Below are 13,074 nucleotides of genomic sequence, written 5' to 3'. Positions count from 1 at the left end.
GGCTTGTTTTATGAGCACATACGGTATAGCGGTAAATTACTTATAAAACACTTACATCACCTCTTCAACTTGTGTATCAAATGTGCGTACATTCCGAACGACTGGGGAAATAGTATGATAAGACTTCTTTATAAAGGTGGAAACAAGCCAAAAACAGATACAAACTCATACAGAGGCATCTCGTTAGTGCGGAGTATCACAAAGATCTTCGAGAAGATGGTCGACTTGCTACTTACCTTATTGCGTACTGACTTCCCGAATGTCCAACAGGTAGCTTACCAAAAACTCCTGTCTAGTTTAAATGCTTCATTCAACCTTAATGAAGTAACTATTCATCACATAAAAAAAGAACGGAACAGTTATAGTTGTTTTATTAGACAGCACTAAAGCATTTGACACCGTACCTCCTGATGGATTACGAATTAAACTTTTTGAATATGGTGCGACCGGAAAATTATGGCTACTATTAGATATAATGTAAACAGATTTATCAAGTGCTATTCTGTCTGGTGGAAAACTTTCGAAATGGTTTAAACTGAACCGTGGTGTGCCCCAAGGTAGTGCGTTGTCTGCAAGATATATCTGATCTTTGTTAACGATTTGATAAATGAACATGAATCTAGCAACAAAGGAGCATTCTTATATGACGTTAATAGTAGTTCTCCCGTTCAGGCCGATGACATTTATCTCATTGCCACAAATCACGAATCCGCTCAGAAAATGGTATCAATATGTGAACAATACAGCGAATCATGGATCTTCTCCTTTTCACCCGCGAAAAGCAAACTTCTTCAATTCGGCAAAAAACTAACAGGTCCAGATATATTCCTATGCAACGAACCTATTCTATCAATTAAAAGTGCAACACATGTTAGTATTTCACTAGACACTTCGACGAAAACAATGGATCGTACATTAAAAGCGTGTCGAACCTTAAGAGCAACCACTGCGTCTGTGATTCGCTCCGGTATTCCTCCTGCTGTTCTCAACCCTATAATATGTGCAAAGATTATTCGCCAAGTATGATACTCAAAAGCTCTTTACGGATGCGATATCTGGGGCAAGCTGTCTAAAACAGAAACACTTATGTTAGAACGAACCCATCGCTATGTGTGCAAGTTCATTCAAGGATTACCTAGACAGACAAGAACTGATATGTGCCTTTCTCTCATCGGTTGGTTTAACCTAAACAGTTTTATCAATGAACGCAAGTTACTGTTCTTCGGACGAATTTGTAGTTTACCACAAAGAGCAATTTCATTTCGTATTCTCGTACGTAAACTTTTTGAACTCAAGTATTTCAATCAAGAGTACATCAATTGTGCATTGGATTTTTCAAAGGACTGTGTGGATTTACTCTACAAATACCATTTTTCGGACTATTTAACAAAGTTTATGGATAGCGGACATTTTCCGTCTCAGCGTATATGGAAGCGAATAGTTCACAGATCTATTTTTGAATATGAACTAAAGGAATGGCAACAACGTATAAATATAGATAGTGACTTTAACATTTTCAAGAAGATACATAAAATAGTTCAGCCTCATCCTGCATGGACAGTTGCTTTAGACTTTCAGTATTTACGTAAAAAGGCAAATTTCATAGTATCCCTGTGTTGTTTGGTCCACAATACGAACAGTGAAAGTATTTTATGTGATAAATGTGTTAAACTTTTCACCGACCCGTGTATTCACGCAATTTCGTCGTTTGACTATTTATCCGACATTCGGGATGAATTCTGGTGCGAGCTACTATGCTTAAACCCAATTACTTTCAGTGTCTTTATTGGTTCCTTAGATGATGAAGATTTCTGTTACATTTTACTATCATGCGAAACCGAATTTGAACCAGACTGTGAGCAGAAAAAACGTTTTCAATTTATATGCGTCAAATATGTTTACAAATTTTGCAAAACATTTTCTCATTCCTAATTGACAATATGAATTAAATTCAAAGTTTTTTTTCTCAATCCTAATTAACAATGTGAATTAAGTTTAAAGTACTTTCAATTATTATTTTTTTCTTTTGTGTGTTTATCTATTCAAATTTGTATATATTGTGTTATGCATTAATATTGTATTGGTATCACTATCTCTCCTAAGGGAGGCTAATAAAGATATATATATATATATTCCTGACTTGGTACAGGCATGTTCCTATGTAAACAACGGTGGATTGAACTTGGTTTTATAGCTAGCTGAACTTTCACTTGTATAACAGTCGTATCAAATTCCATTATAATGACAACGATGCTTGAAAATAACAAACAGGAATAACAGGTACAAATGTCAAAAATAGGGGTACAGTAGTTAACATTGTATTATAATCTTAATCACTTTAAAAAAAAATGTAACAAGGAAGCACAAACAGGCATTTATCAAAATTTGACAACCTCATTAGTTGCTTTTTTTTATTATACAATTTTAAGTACTGGGACCAAAATTCAATCCTTGCCCTGACAACATTAAATAGCAATAAATTAATTTTCGTTCAAAGTAGGAACAGAATATAGTCTATACTTCTTTTAGGCATATCCTCTGCAGAATCTGAATTAAAAATTTCATATGTCCTTCTTGTCGCTTGTCTATATGCTTTTATCGCACCGCGGGTAAATTATCACATTGTGATTGGTTTAACGCCGTCACGTGGTGACCCCCTATGAGACCGTAGGGGTTTAGTAAATTTCATAGGGGGTTCATGATGCGTTAATGGTGACGTCATCTATTAATGTTGTTGTGTTTCATGGTTTATTTTTCAACAAAACGCAACAGAAAAAGTCTAGCGTGCGATAAATTCTTTATACGGTTAACTACTGACCCCCTACGGATCCATAGAGGGTGAATAAAATCCATAGGGGACTCGGCCTCCGGCCTCACCACCTATGGATTTTACTAACCCTCTATGGATCCGTAGGGGGTCAGTAGCGAACCATATAACTTATAATTGTTAATTTCTTCTAGAAAGAGCAAAATAAACACCAAAGGGGCATATAGATAAAACACATTAGCAAAACTGAAAGACAAGAATACAAAAAATATCATAGAACAATAACGCACTGACGGGATGTGTAAGTACAGAGCCACGTCATATGTATCAAGGAAACATAGTACTGTCAGATCATCCTTTCTAGAAATCTCTTATAAATGTCATTGCTTTCGTTATGCACAATTTATTTAATGTAAATTGCAGTCAACAGGATTTGTTACCAAATATAAAAGAAAACCAAGCATTATACGCGGGGCAATAGTCATCCATCCTGTGCAAATGTATCACATGCAGAAATAGAAGTATTGTTCCATTTACCTGCAGGACTACGAGACAACATACTGGGTTGAAATCAGCAGACTGCTGTTAAAATATTACCAAGCAAAAAGAATAAGGACGACAAACCACCTCAAAGAATGACAAAGCAGTATAGGGGAGATTATTCAAGTGCCCCACCAATAGGTATATACATAGGTATGACCTTTGAATAAAAAAAAGTAGTGCATACTAACTTTCCGTTCTATGATATTTTTTATGAAACTTCATAATAAAAGTCGCGCAGCTTTTATCCGCAAAGGAAGTTCCTATAGGACATCGCATTGTCTATATTTACAGAAGTTGAACCTATGACATATTATGGTGATGCACAACATTCCTGCAACTGTGTATGAATAGATCAAGGTACGGCCTTCAACATGATTGCATATAATTAACCATTTGTCTACATCTGTAAAACATGAACTAAACGAAAACAATTGATGACTAAAGTTGTATCTACGTATCAAATAATTTGTATTTTGTATTGGTGAACAGAATATTCCTTCAAATATATCAACGGTATGAATAAGTACATTTTTTTTAAATATCTATCTAAAAGTTAAAAGATATTTTCAAAAAAAATATTGTTATCGATACCTCAAGGTTAGCTTCCTTGTGTATTATAACCGAATATAAATAACAGATTACTATTCATAAATATCTTTTGTTTTAGTGAATTTTAAAATGACAATTAGTAACTGGAACACACAGACAGTTAACCAACGCGAATTTATTTCACACTTAGTTCGCGTTGTCAGAATAATTTTACATTGAATCCGAACAATAATTTTTTGTTACAAAAATCCATAAATTTTCCGGTTGTCCTCATATCAAATTTATTGATTTGCTGCTGTTATGCAATGCTTGTCAATATAAAAGGATTTAACCATTTGAGCTGATAAAGAATATATATCAACCTGGTGAGAATCTTTATCTATTTGGAATATTTCTTCATGAACAAAGTTTTTATTAGGAATATATATTTTGTTAAGTTGAATTGCGCAAATTGTATTTTTTTCTTTGTATATAAGTATAACCTAACACAAAATTCACCTAATACCAACAACTGCTCTTGAAAATGTTTATCATTCACAACTTAAACCATAAGATGCAAAAGCTAAGCTAAGCTGGAAATTTTGTATAATGTTTGCAATTAGATACTGATTTTTAATATAAAATATTGATTTAATTTTTTTACATGTTTTCTCAATATTCTTGTTTATTACAAATAGTTCAAATAATGTTTTAATTGATAAACGTATATATGCTTTGGAATATAACATCTGACACTTATTCATTTATATCAGAACTTGTATCTATCTTTTTAGGGTCAGAAATTCACACACACTCAAAAGGTTAAGTATCTCTCCAAAAAAAAAATAGGCGGTCGATATTTAAGATTCAAACTCATAAGTCAGAAATATAGGAATATTGTCAGCATAGAAGTCCATAAATTGATTGATTCATTGCGTGTTGATAGATTTATTCTAATCTTAGATTAATTGTTAGCTAATCTTGATTTAATATGACAAAGTGATATAAATTTAAATGTAGAGAGAAAGCATTCCGAGATCAACTGTCGGCATTTTTTTCTGTTGACGCGTAAAATACGTTTCATACAATCAATACGTCTGCAATCTATTTAGGTGCAAATCTAAATCTTTTCATGTTTATCCTTAATCGAACGGTCGATTTTTTTTATCGATCAGACAAAATCTCATTATAATATATAGTCATATACATCTTCATTATCCTATGGAATATACGGACGTACACAGTTTTTCCTGAATAAGAAAACATGTTTTCCAAAACAACATGATCTCTAGGAGGCTGAAAAATTGTCTTAAAAAGATATCGTATGAATGTTGTCAAAGATATTATAGATGACAGACCACCAATTCAACAGCACTATATTTTCAACCAAATTTTGCGATTTTCTAATTTTTTACCTTAAGTTTAACTTTATAGAAAACCAGGTATATCCTAGATTTTACATGTATCATCTTTTCATACGCCAATATGCAACCCATGTGCAAGGTTTTTGAAGAAAGATTTGACTTCTGGCAGAAAAGTATTAGTAAAAACAACCCCTGGTTTTCTGGAAATCTTTAAATAAAATATGCAATGGAGCGCATTTATGCTCAATTTTTATTGCAAACTGATAGACAAATAAATTTTGGCTCAAAAGAGTCTAAATATATTTTCTTTCCCCAATTGTTTCATTTCTGCAATTTTGTTAGTCAGCTTAAGTAAACAATACCTTCCAAGCACGATTTTGTGTCAGTAGAGGGCTCCTTTTACATATGTTCTAAATTGGACTGATGGTCTGGAACAAAAAAAAAAGTTATTATTTTCAAAAGTGTTTTGTTTTGTTTTGTTTCTTATTCTTGGTCAATTTGTATTAAAACAAATCCTATCTGAGCATAACACGAATGATATCACTACGTCACAAAATTCACAGCTCAATTTAAACTGATTGTATTATATGCCTCATACGAAAATACCTGAAATTTAATTTCAGACACCAGGAACATAAACGTCCAATGTCAAGATCAATTTTTTTTTATTTTTCCCTGCTTGTCCTACTGCTATAAAGAGTGAACAATTTTTACACTGAGTTTAGTTAAAAATGAAAGGTATAAAAGTTTCATGAAATAATTATCCCACTTTTTTCCTCAAGAGTTAACAATCTATTAGTCAATAATGCAGTTATGGTCGTGAAACACTTTTTATTTTAGATAGAAAACTAGCATTTAAAACAGAGTATGGCATGAGGGTGAGTTGAGGTAGTGTTTACATTAGGTAATGATATCTGTCAAAAACATGGAATGACGCAATGATATAAGGTGTAAAAATCAAATAATTTCATAAATTTCATAGTGACAATTTATTTTGATAGTAAACACGCTAATTTTTAATGTTAGATACCACAGAAACAACATACTGTGCATTCATAACGATTTCATACATTGTTTGTTATATAAATGCATATTGTTAGGGTAGACAGCTTTTTAAAAATAGCAAAAATTCAAAATTTAAGGTTCTTATTTTACAATATCATGAATATGTTACCTTTTCACCCTTAACAGGTTAAAATGTGGCCTCTAGCATTTCAATTGACCAGTTCAGACAAAAAAAAATCAGTTGTTTTCTGAGTTTCTGGTTTTACCAGTTTTTGGGTGTCATACCATCAATTTACAATCCTTTTCGATTCAACCAAATTTTTCAATTTTCACAGCTTTCATGATAATAAACCTACAGTTTACCACCATATAAACCAGGTATATCCTGGAATGTACATATATCACCTTACTCTATGCCAAATGTTTATCTTTTACGTCTTTTTAGAAAGAATTGTCTTCCGGAAGACATGTACTACTGAAAATAATTCTGGAAATCTAAAATTAGGGTGCTATGGGGCATGTTAATCCTCAATTTTTAAATTGAAACTCAAAACAAGTAGATTTTGGTTCATAATGGTCTAAATATGTTTCTCTTGAACAAAAAACTTCTGCAAATTTGTTGGTCAGTTTTAGTACACAATGACACCAAAATCACTATTTTGTGTCAGAGAAGGACTACTTCTATTAATATGTACCACTTTGGTCTTTTCTGCATTCACGGAATCACGGAATTTCAAAGGCGAACACCAGTCGATTATCATTCGTTGCTACTCTGTTTCTGTTTGTCGGGAATGTCGTCTGCATAAATTATGGATATGCAATGTTTATAGTTACTTCGTTACAGACTTATAGTATAGCTGACAGTATGGATATTGAAGCATTGGGAATATTACACAAGCAGAAAGATGCGCTAAAAGCTTTACCAAATCCTACAGATATAACCGTTAAGAAGTACGAAGATAAAGTAACCAAAACAATGACAAGCGTCCGTGGAGATATTCAGCTAGTTTCAACGTATTCCGAAGACATCCGTACAGAACTGCAGAATGTGAGAGAACAAATCAAACTTTGCAATGTCAAAATCGGAGAGCAGATGAAAGAACTGATGAAACACGATCTTTTGAAATGTGAGTTGATAATTTTACTCCTCTCAATTACTATGGTTTTTTCTGTAATATTTTATTGTGTCAACTGGATATTTCAAAAAAGAAAATAAAGCATATGTGTAACATTTCTTAATAAAATCAGTCTATCACTCAATCGATTAATTCAGTATTAAGCATTCCGAAGGGCAAAAGAGTTTTTTTTTTTTTTCTCATTTTGGTTAACTATCAAGGATGGGCGAAACTATATATAACTGATTGTTTGATTAATTGTTTATTGGTGCACGATATAACATGCATATTCAACATGGTACAAATCATCAGTTTACAGAAAAGGTAGGTTCTTGAATTTCTTGAAAAAGTCGACTTGGATGAATGGCAGAATACTGGATTGTTTTTCGAAAATCAGAATAATCTAATTTGATATGGGCTGATATTTCGTGCCGAAATATGCCACAATTGTACAAAGTTGTTGACCGTGTGATCTGATAGAGCTTTTGGTTTTGCCATTTGATAAGGTGCTTTCCGTTAGGAATTTTCCTAGGAGTTCTTTTTTCTTTTGTTTTTTTTAATTGTTATGAAGATGTATTATAGTTTTCCAATTATAGCTTAATAACAATGCTTGTGTGACGATACGCGCGGTAAATATATATTTTAAACGACTTTTACACAGCAACATGAATTATTAACGAAATATATTGAAATATGTCAGTTTTAAACTGATTAATGACTGGAATACTATTGATGCCAAATTTATTAAAATGAAGGGATATGGCGAACTATATGAGAAGAAAATTGGTAAAATGACCAGTAAAATATAAAGGCTTTCTAAACAACGTCTCCCTTTTCCCCGAATACACAGGAACTACCTCGCTACGTTAGCGACCATTGAAGTATAAAAGATCGTGTACAACCATGGAAAGCATTCTAAACAAACTTATTTCCTAATATTTTGTTAAGCTAGGTTCACACTGCCGATCAGACCAACTCGATCAATTTCGAACGAGACAAATTAAGCGATCGGGATACTGGTCTAACTCAATCGACCAGAATGTTCGGGTGGTCTACCTTGGTTGTCATCGGTCTGTCTTTTTACTCGAGAGTTTTTGACATGTCACAAACATTCGAGTAATGTTCTTCTAGCCAGTCACTCGGGAAGAGATCGAGAATTTGTCGAGTAGCGGTCGAATTGATCGGGAAAGGATCGTGTAGAGATCGAGTTTGGTCGGAATACAAATAGTTTACCAATCAGTACTCGATCATTTCGATCTTTGTTCGACTTATATCCGATCATTTCCCGATCAACGCCAACCTGTTTGATATGTGGTCCAGATTAACTGGACCAATGACCGATCGCTTCATAATCTGCGACTTCTATATTTTTTTCATCCCAGACCAACTCGACCAAAACACGATCAATACGCGACAAAATTCGACCACTCTTCGATCTCTACTCGGCCATACACAATTCTCTGAAAATGTGTGCAGCTCTGATTAACTCTCATCACTTTGCTTCTTCAAAACTATATTGTCACTATATACACAAATCCCTACATGTACAGTACGCGTCTGTACTTTTGCAAGCAGATGTAAAATTTCAAAAGAGAGACAACAGATACCAAAGGAACAATCAAACTCAAAGGTCGAAAACAAACCAACAGAGCCATAGCGAAAAACGAAAGCCGACGAGAATACAAACAGCGGTCTACAAAACACAACATAGAAAACTAATAACTTAGCAGCACGAAACCCAATAAATCTGTGATGATCTCAGGTGTTCCGGATGGGAGGTTTATCCTGCATTTCTGCCCCAGAGGATTTTTTAATATGAAAATAATTGTGCATTAAAATTCATTATTAGACAGCTGATGACTAATTTAGCCTTCAAAGTTAGTTTTTAAGAACATCCATATTATGTTTTACCTGTTTTATAGGCTATTTTTGTTTGACTGAGCGTATTTTCCGTATGTCCAGAAAGTTTTGTAGTATAAAAATAAGAAGATGTGGTATAATTGCCAATGAGACAACTCTCCACAGGAGACCAAATAACACAAACATTAACAACTATATATCACTGTACGGTCGAATGTTTACAAACGTTTTTTCATACGGTTAATAAAAAAAAGAGACGAAAGTCAAATGATTTTTTTTTTGAATTCGTGATAGATATATGTACTAGTAAACCGTTTCAGAAAAGGTATCCTCCAGGGGATTGAAATCCTATTGTTTGACCAAATTTTGAGAAACATGTGACACCTTTACCCCCCTTTTTAATTTTAGTTTTATGGTATTAAGCATTGTGTATACGTGTCATAGAATTTGATTGAGGCAATATAAAATTAGAGAACGGAAACTTATTGTTGGGACGTACGTGTACGTATTTACGGACGGACAAGGGTAACATTTAATGCCCCCTCCGCTGCTGCAGATGAAAAAAAATCAGACATTTATATACTGAAATTGTACATACCCGACCAATGCCCGACTATCCCTACGACCCCTATACGATCAAGTCGATGTCTGGCCGATATCAAGCTGAGATCGAGTATAGTTGATTTGTTCTAGCTAGTCGAGTAAAGATCGTGTAGAGATCGTGAATTGGTCGGCATCATCGAATATGTATATAATTAGTTGTCGGGTTGGAGTCGTGATGGAGTCATCAAGCAGTCGTGAATGGTCGAGTTAAGTTCGTGTACAGTCGGATAGCAGTCGGGAAGAAGTCGTAAACAGGCCCAATCAAGAATTTAGACAATCGGGATCATTGAGTTGATCTGATCGGCAGCATGAACCTAGCTTTACTGAATTTCTTACATCAGATGTATAAATTCAAATTGAAACCTTGAATTTACAAGATTGTTTCTTTTTCAGTAGAGAAAGTTGAACATGGCAGGAAATATAGACCAGTTTCTCCTAATGCCAGGTAAAATCTTAAAGAAAAACATTTTCAACGAAATAAATTACACGGTATGAGATAAGGGATATACGCCAATAAAACACTTACCAATAAAACATACAAAAACACACTCCATCGCCAACAATTGGCGGGAATATATAGAAAGTGGCAGCTTCTAGATTACTCCGTTTCAAACACATTTGAAACAAAACTATAAAATATATGCCATCATTTGTTTTTCTTCTTCAAATTACAAACAAACATTCGTACATGACCGCACTGATTTGGTTGTAGACTTAAGTGTATGGATATCTTGTTGGCTTAAATACGTGTGTTTTTTACCTTAACATTCTCCATTAAGTCCCAATATGCTTACAGTATAGAAAAATGCCACACGTCCATAGTTATTTCGAAAAAAAATTCTTGAGACATAAAAAAAAAATACAAATTTATATATCGCACCTGCTCTATCTTGAAATAGTTTTACAGTGTAGTGCACTATTTTTGGGAATTATTTTAATAGAATTATAAAAACGTCTATCAGCTCTTACTCAAAATAAGGATAAATTTATGTTAAAAGATCTGAAAATCAGTTTGAAAGTTCAGAAATGCTTAGTTGTGGACCTTTTCATACTGAGCCATATACTCGCTTTACATTTTATATGGACTTGCATCCCCCTACTTAATATTTACTGCATTTGATATCACTACAAACTGCTCTGAGTCTGAAAAAGATCTTATTTTATGCTTGACCAGTAAGGTTATTTGTCAAATTAATAGATTTAATTAATATATATAGATAGCTAGAATTTTCAATTCTAATCAAAGTCAAAAAGAACCCTTAATTATTTCTAGAACTTTTTGAAATCAGCTGGAATTTTCATAAGACTTTACAGCTATATCAATTATACATTGATCTTACAGAATATCTGGTTGTTTGAAAGTTCATATTGCTGTCAAATTAAATTGATAGCTGTAAAAAGCTAGAATTTTCAGTTCGGACTGAATTCGGGTAGTCACCTATATATTGATCTTTCAAAATATAATTGAGATAGCTGTAAAGTTTGATTAAAATACAAGTTAATTTGAAAAGTTATCAACGAAATTTAAGTTGACTTTCTGAGTTAAGTCAGAGCTTTTTTCACCTATAAATTAAGTCCCGAAATTTGACAGCGATACTCAAAAACACCAAACAACCTGGCATTCGATTATGAAACTCAAAGCTAATTTGAAAAAGTAAAAGAAAGCATAAAGGGTTAATCTAATCAAAAGGACCTTTTTCGGTTCCTTTGATTTGAAAACAATGCACCAAACTACCAAATAATCAAGTAAAATCTGTTTGGTTTCTTTGACTGATTCGGCAAGCACAAGTATTTTAACAGTGAAAACGATAATGTTTTTTGATATGCACATTTATATTTTATCAATATTTCATCCACTTCGGTAATCTTATGGGGTGGTTTCATTGGTTAATAATATACAGTAAGGTATACAAATTGCATCTAATTTAATGGGCATGAATTTGGAAGCCAATGCTATTGTCAGCCTCAGAGAACAAATTAAACATTTGTTAAAGGACAATTCAAAACAGTATAGTTTTAAGAATAATATCATTGTTCAAGTTTTCAATGAATATAAAATTACTGATTAAATATACACTAATATAACAAAACAATGTCATAACTGTAAAATATCACTTTTTCACAATACCCTCGATGTGTTATTTTTACTGTTTGGGGTATGGAGAAGATCCGTGTTAAAATAAGCGGTTTTCGGGTTACTACTAGAAAACATAAACTTTATTACAAGTATCGGTAAAATTTTGAACCTCTTTTTCTAAATTAAGATTGAAGTCAACTTATTTCTTTATCTGTTAGAGTTACAAGAGAAAATATTGAAACGAAGAAGTTAGAACAAATTCAAGCTATGCAGAGACTTGCAAAACAAAACCAAGAGCTTATGGAATTCATAGCTGAAACTGAAGATCTATTTCTAAATATAGAAAGTGACGCAGAACTAACCTTTTCTGACATATCTGGAGTAAAAGGTCACCTAAGCGAATGGTGTGATGGCTTGGAAACGTTGAAAGAAAAGAAGAAAAGAATTAAAGAAGAAAAAGAAAACGAAGAAAGAGAAAAAAGAAAACAAGAAGATGCTGAGAGACGAAGAAAAGAAAAAGAAGAAAAGGAAGCAGCAGAAAAGAAAAGAAAATTAGAAGAAGAAAAGAAACGCAGAAATTGGGAAAACTGGCCTCCGTTTATGTATGTTTATTGTATAAAATTGAAATTTGAAATTTTATAGACCTAGATTTTTCACATGGTCTATAATGAAACCTTTATCACAAGAAAAAAATTGCTCATTCTATAACACATTACTACAATAAGATTCGATCAACCGTGCAATATAACAGGTAATGCTATACTACGATACGCAGAAAAGGTAACTTACATATTTGTTTCTCGTTTATTTTTTATATAAATAAGGCCGTTAGTTTTCTCGTTTGAACATTGTCATTTCGGGACCTTTTATAGCTGAGTATGCGGTATGGACTTTGCTCATTTTTGAAGGTCGTACAGTGACCTATAGATGTTTATTTCTGTGTCATTTTGGTCTGTTGTGGAGAGTTGTTTCATTGGCAATCATACCACTTTTTCTTTTTATATTCCTCATTATCATTTACAGGCACTCATATATCCAGTAATGACATCAAACAAGCGACCCAGTAAATGTTTTTCTTCATACGTGGTTATTAACATATATGTTCATAATTTCTAACTTTCAAAACTTTACGACAAAGGAGATGATTTCAGCTTTGCAATTGTGAACTTTCCATTTCTAAGTAGCAACATTCCAGCAGCACCTGCATACGGG

General features: G+C 33.1%; 1 protein-coding gene across 1 annotated transcript; it reads left to right on the top strand.

The window, feature by feature from the left end:
- Positions 1 to 4,111: 4,111 nt before the first annotated feature.
- Positions 4,112 to 12,504, top strand: LOC139525031 (uncharacterized protein PF3D7_1120000-like). Its single transcript, XM_071320208.1, has 4 exons — positions 4,112 to 4,224; positions 7,052 to 7,334; positions 10,179 to 10,230; positions 12,081 to 12,504. The coding sequence occupies exons 2-4, from the start codon at positions 7,073 to 7,075 to the stop codon at positions 12,502 to 12,504; spliced, it is 738 nt and encodes a 245-aa protein (XP_071176309.1). The 5' UTR covers positions 4,112 to 4,224; positions 7,052 to 7,072.
- The last annotated feature ends 570 nt before the right edge of the window (positions 12,505 to 13,074 follow it).

Source organism: Mytilus edulis, chromosome 5 (genome assembly GCF_963676685.1).
Source record: "Mytilus edulis chromosome 5, xbMytEdul2.2, whole genome shotgun sequence".
In the NCBI taxonomy this organism is placed as follows: domain Eukaryota; kingdom Metazoa; phylum Mollusca; class Bivalvia; order Mytilida; family Mytilidae; genus Mytilus; species Mytilus edulis.
The sequence above is the reverse complement of the archived record's forward strand: the minus strand, read 5'-3'. Positions and strand labels throughout refer to the sequence as shown.

Bases quoted from the DNA above. Each gene is read 5' to 3' on its own strand.
- LOC139525031 (XM_071320208.1), top strand. From the start codon at position 7,073: ATGGATATTGAAGCATTGGGAATATTACACAAGCAGAAAGATGCGCTA. The intron at 7,335-10,178 runs GTGAGTTGATAA...TTTCTTTTTCAG, and splicing joins GAAACACGATCTTTTGAAAT to TAGAGAAAGTTGAACATGGC. The intron at 10,231-12,080 runs GTAAAATCTTAA...TTTATCTGTTAG, and splicing joins CCAGTTTCTCCTAATGCCAG to AGTTACAAGAGAAAATATTG.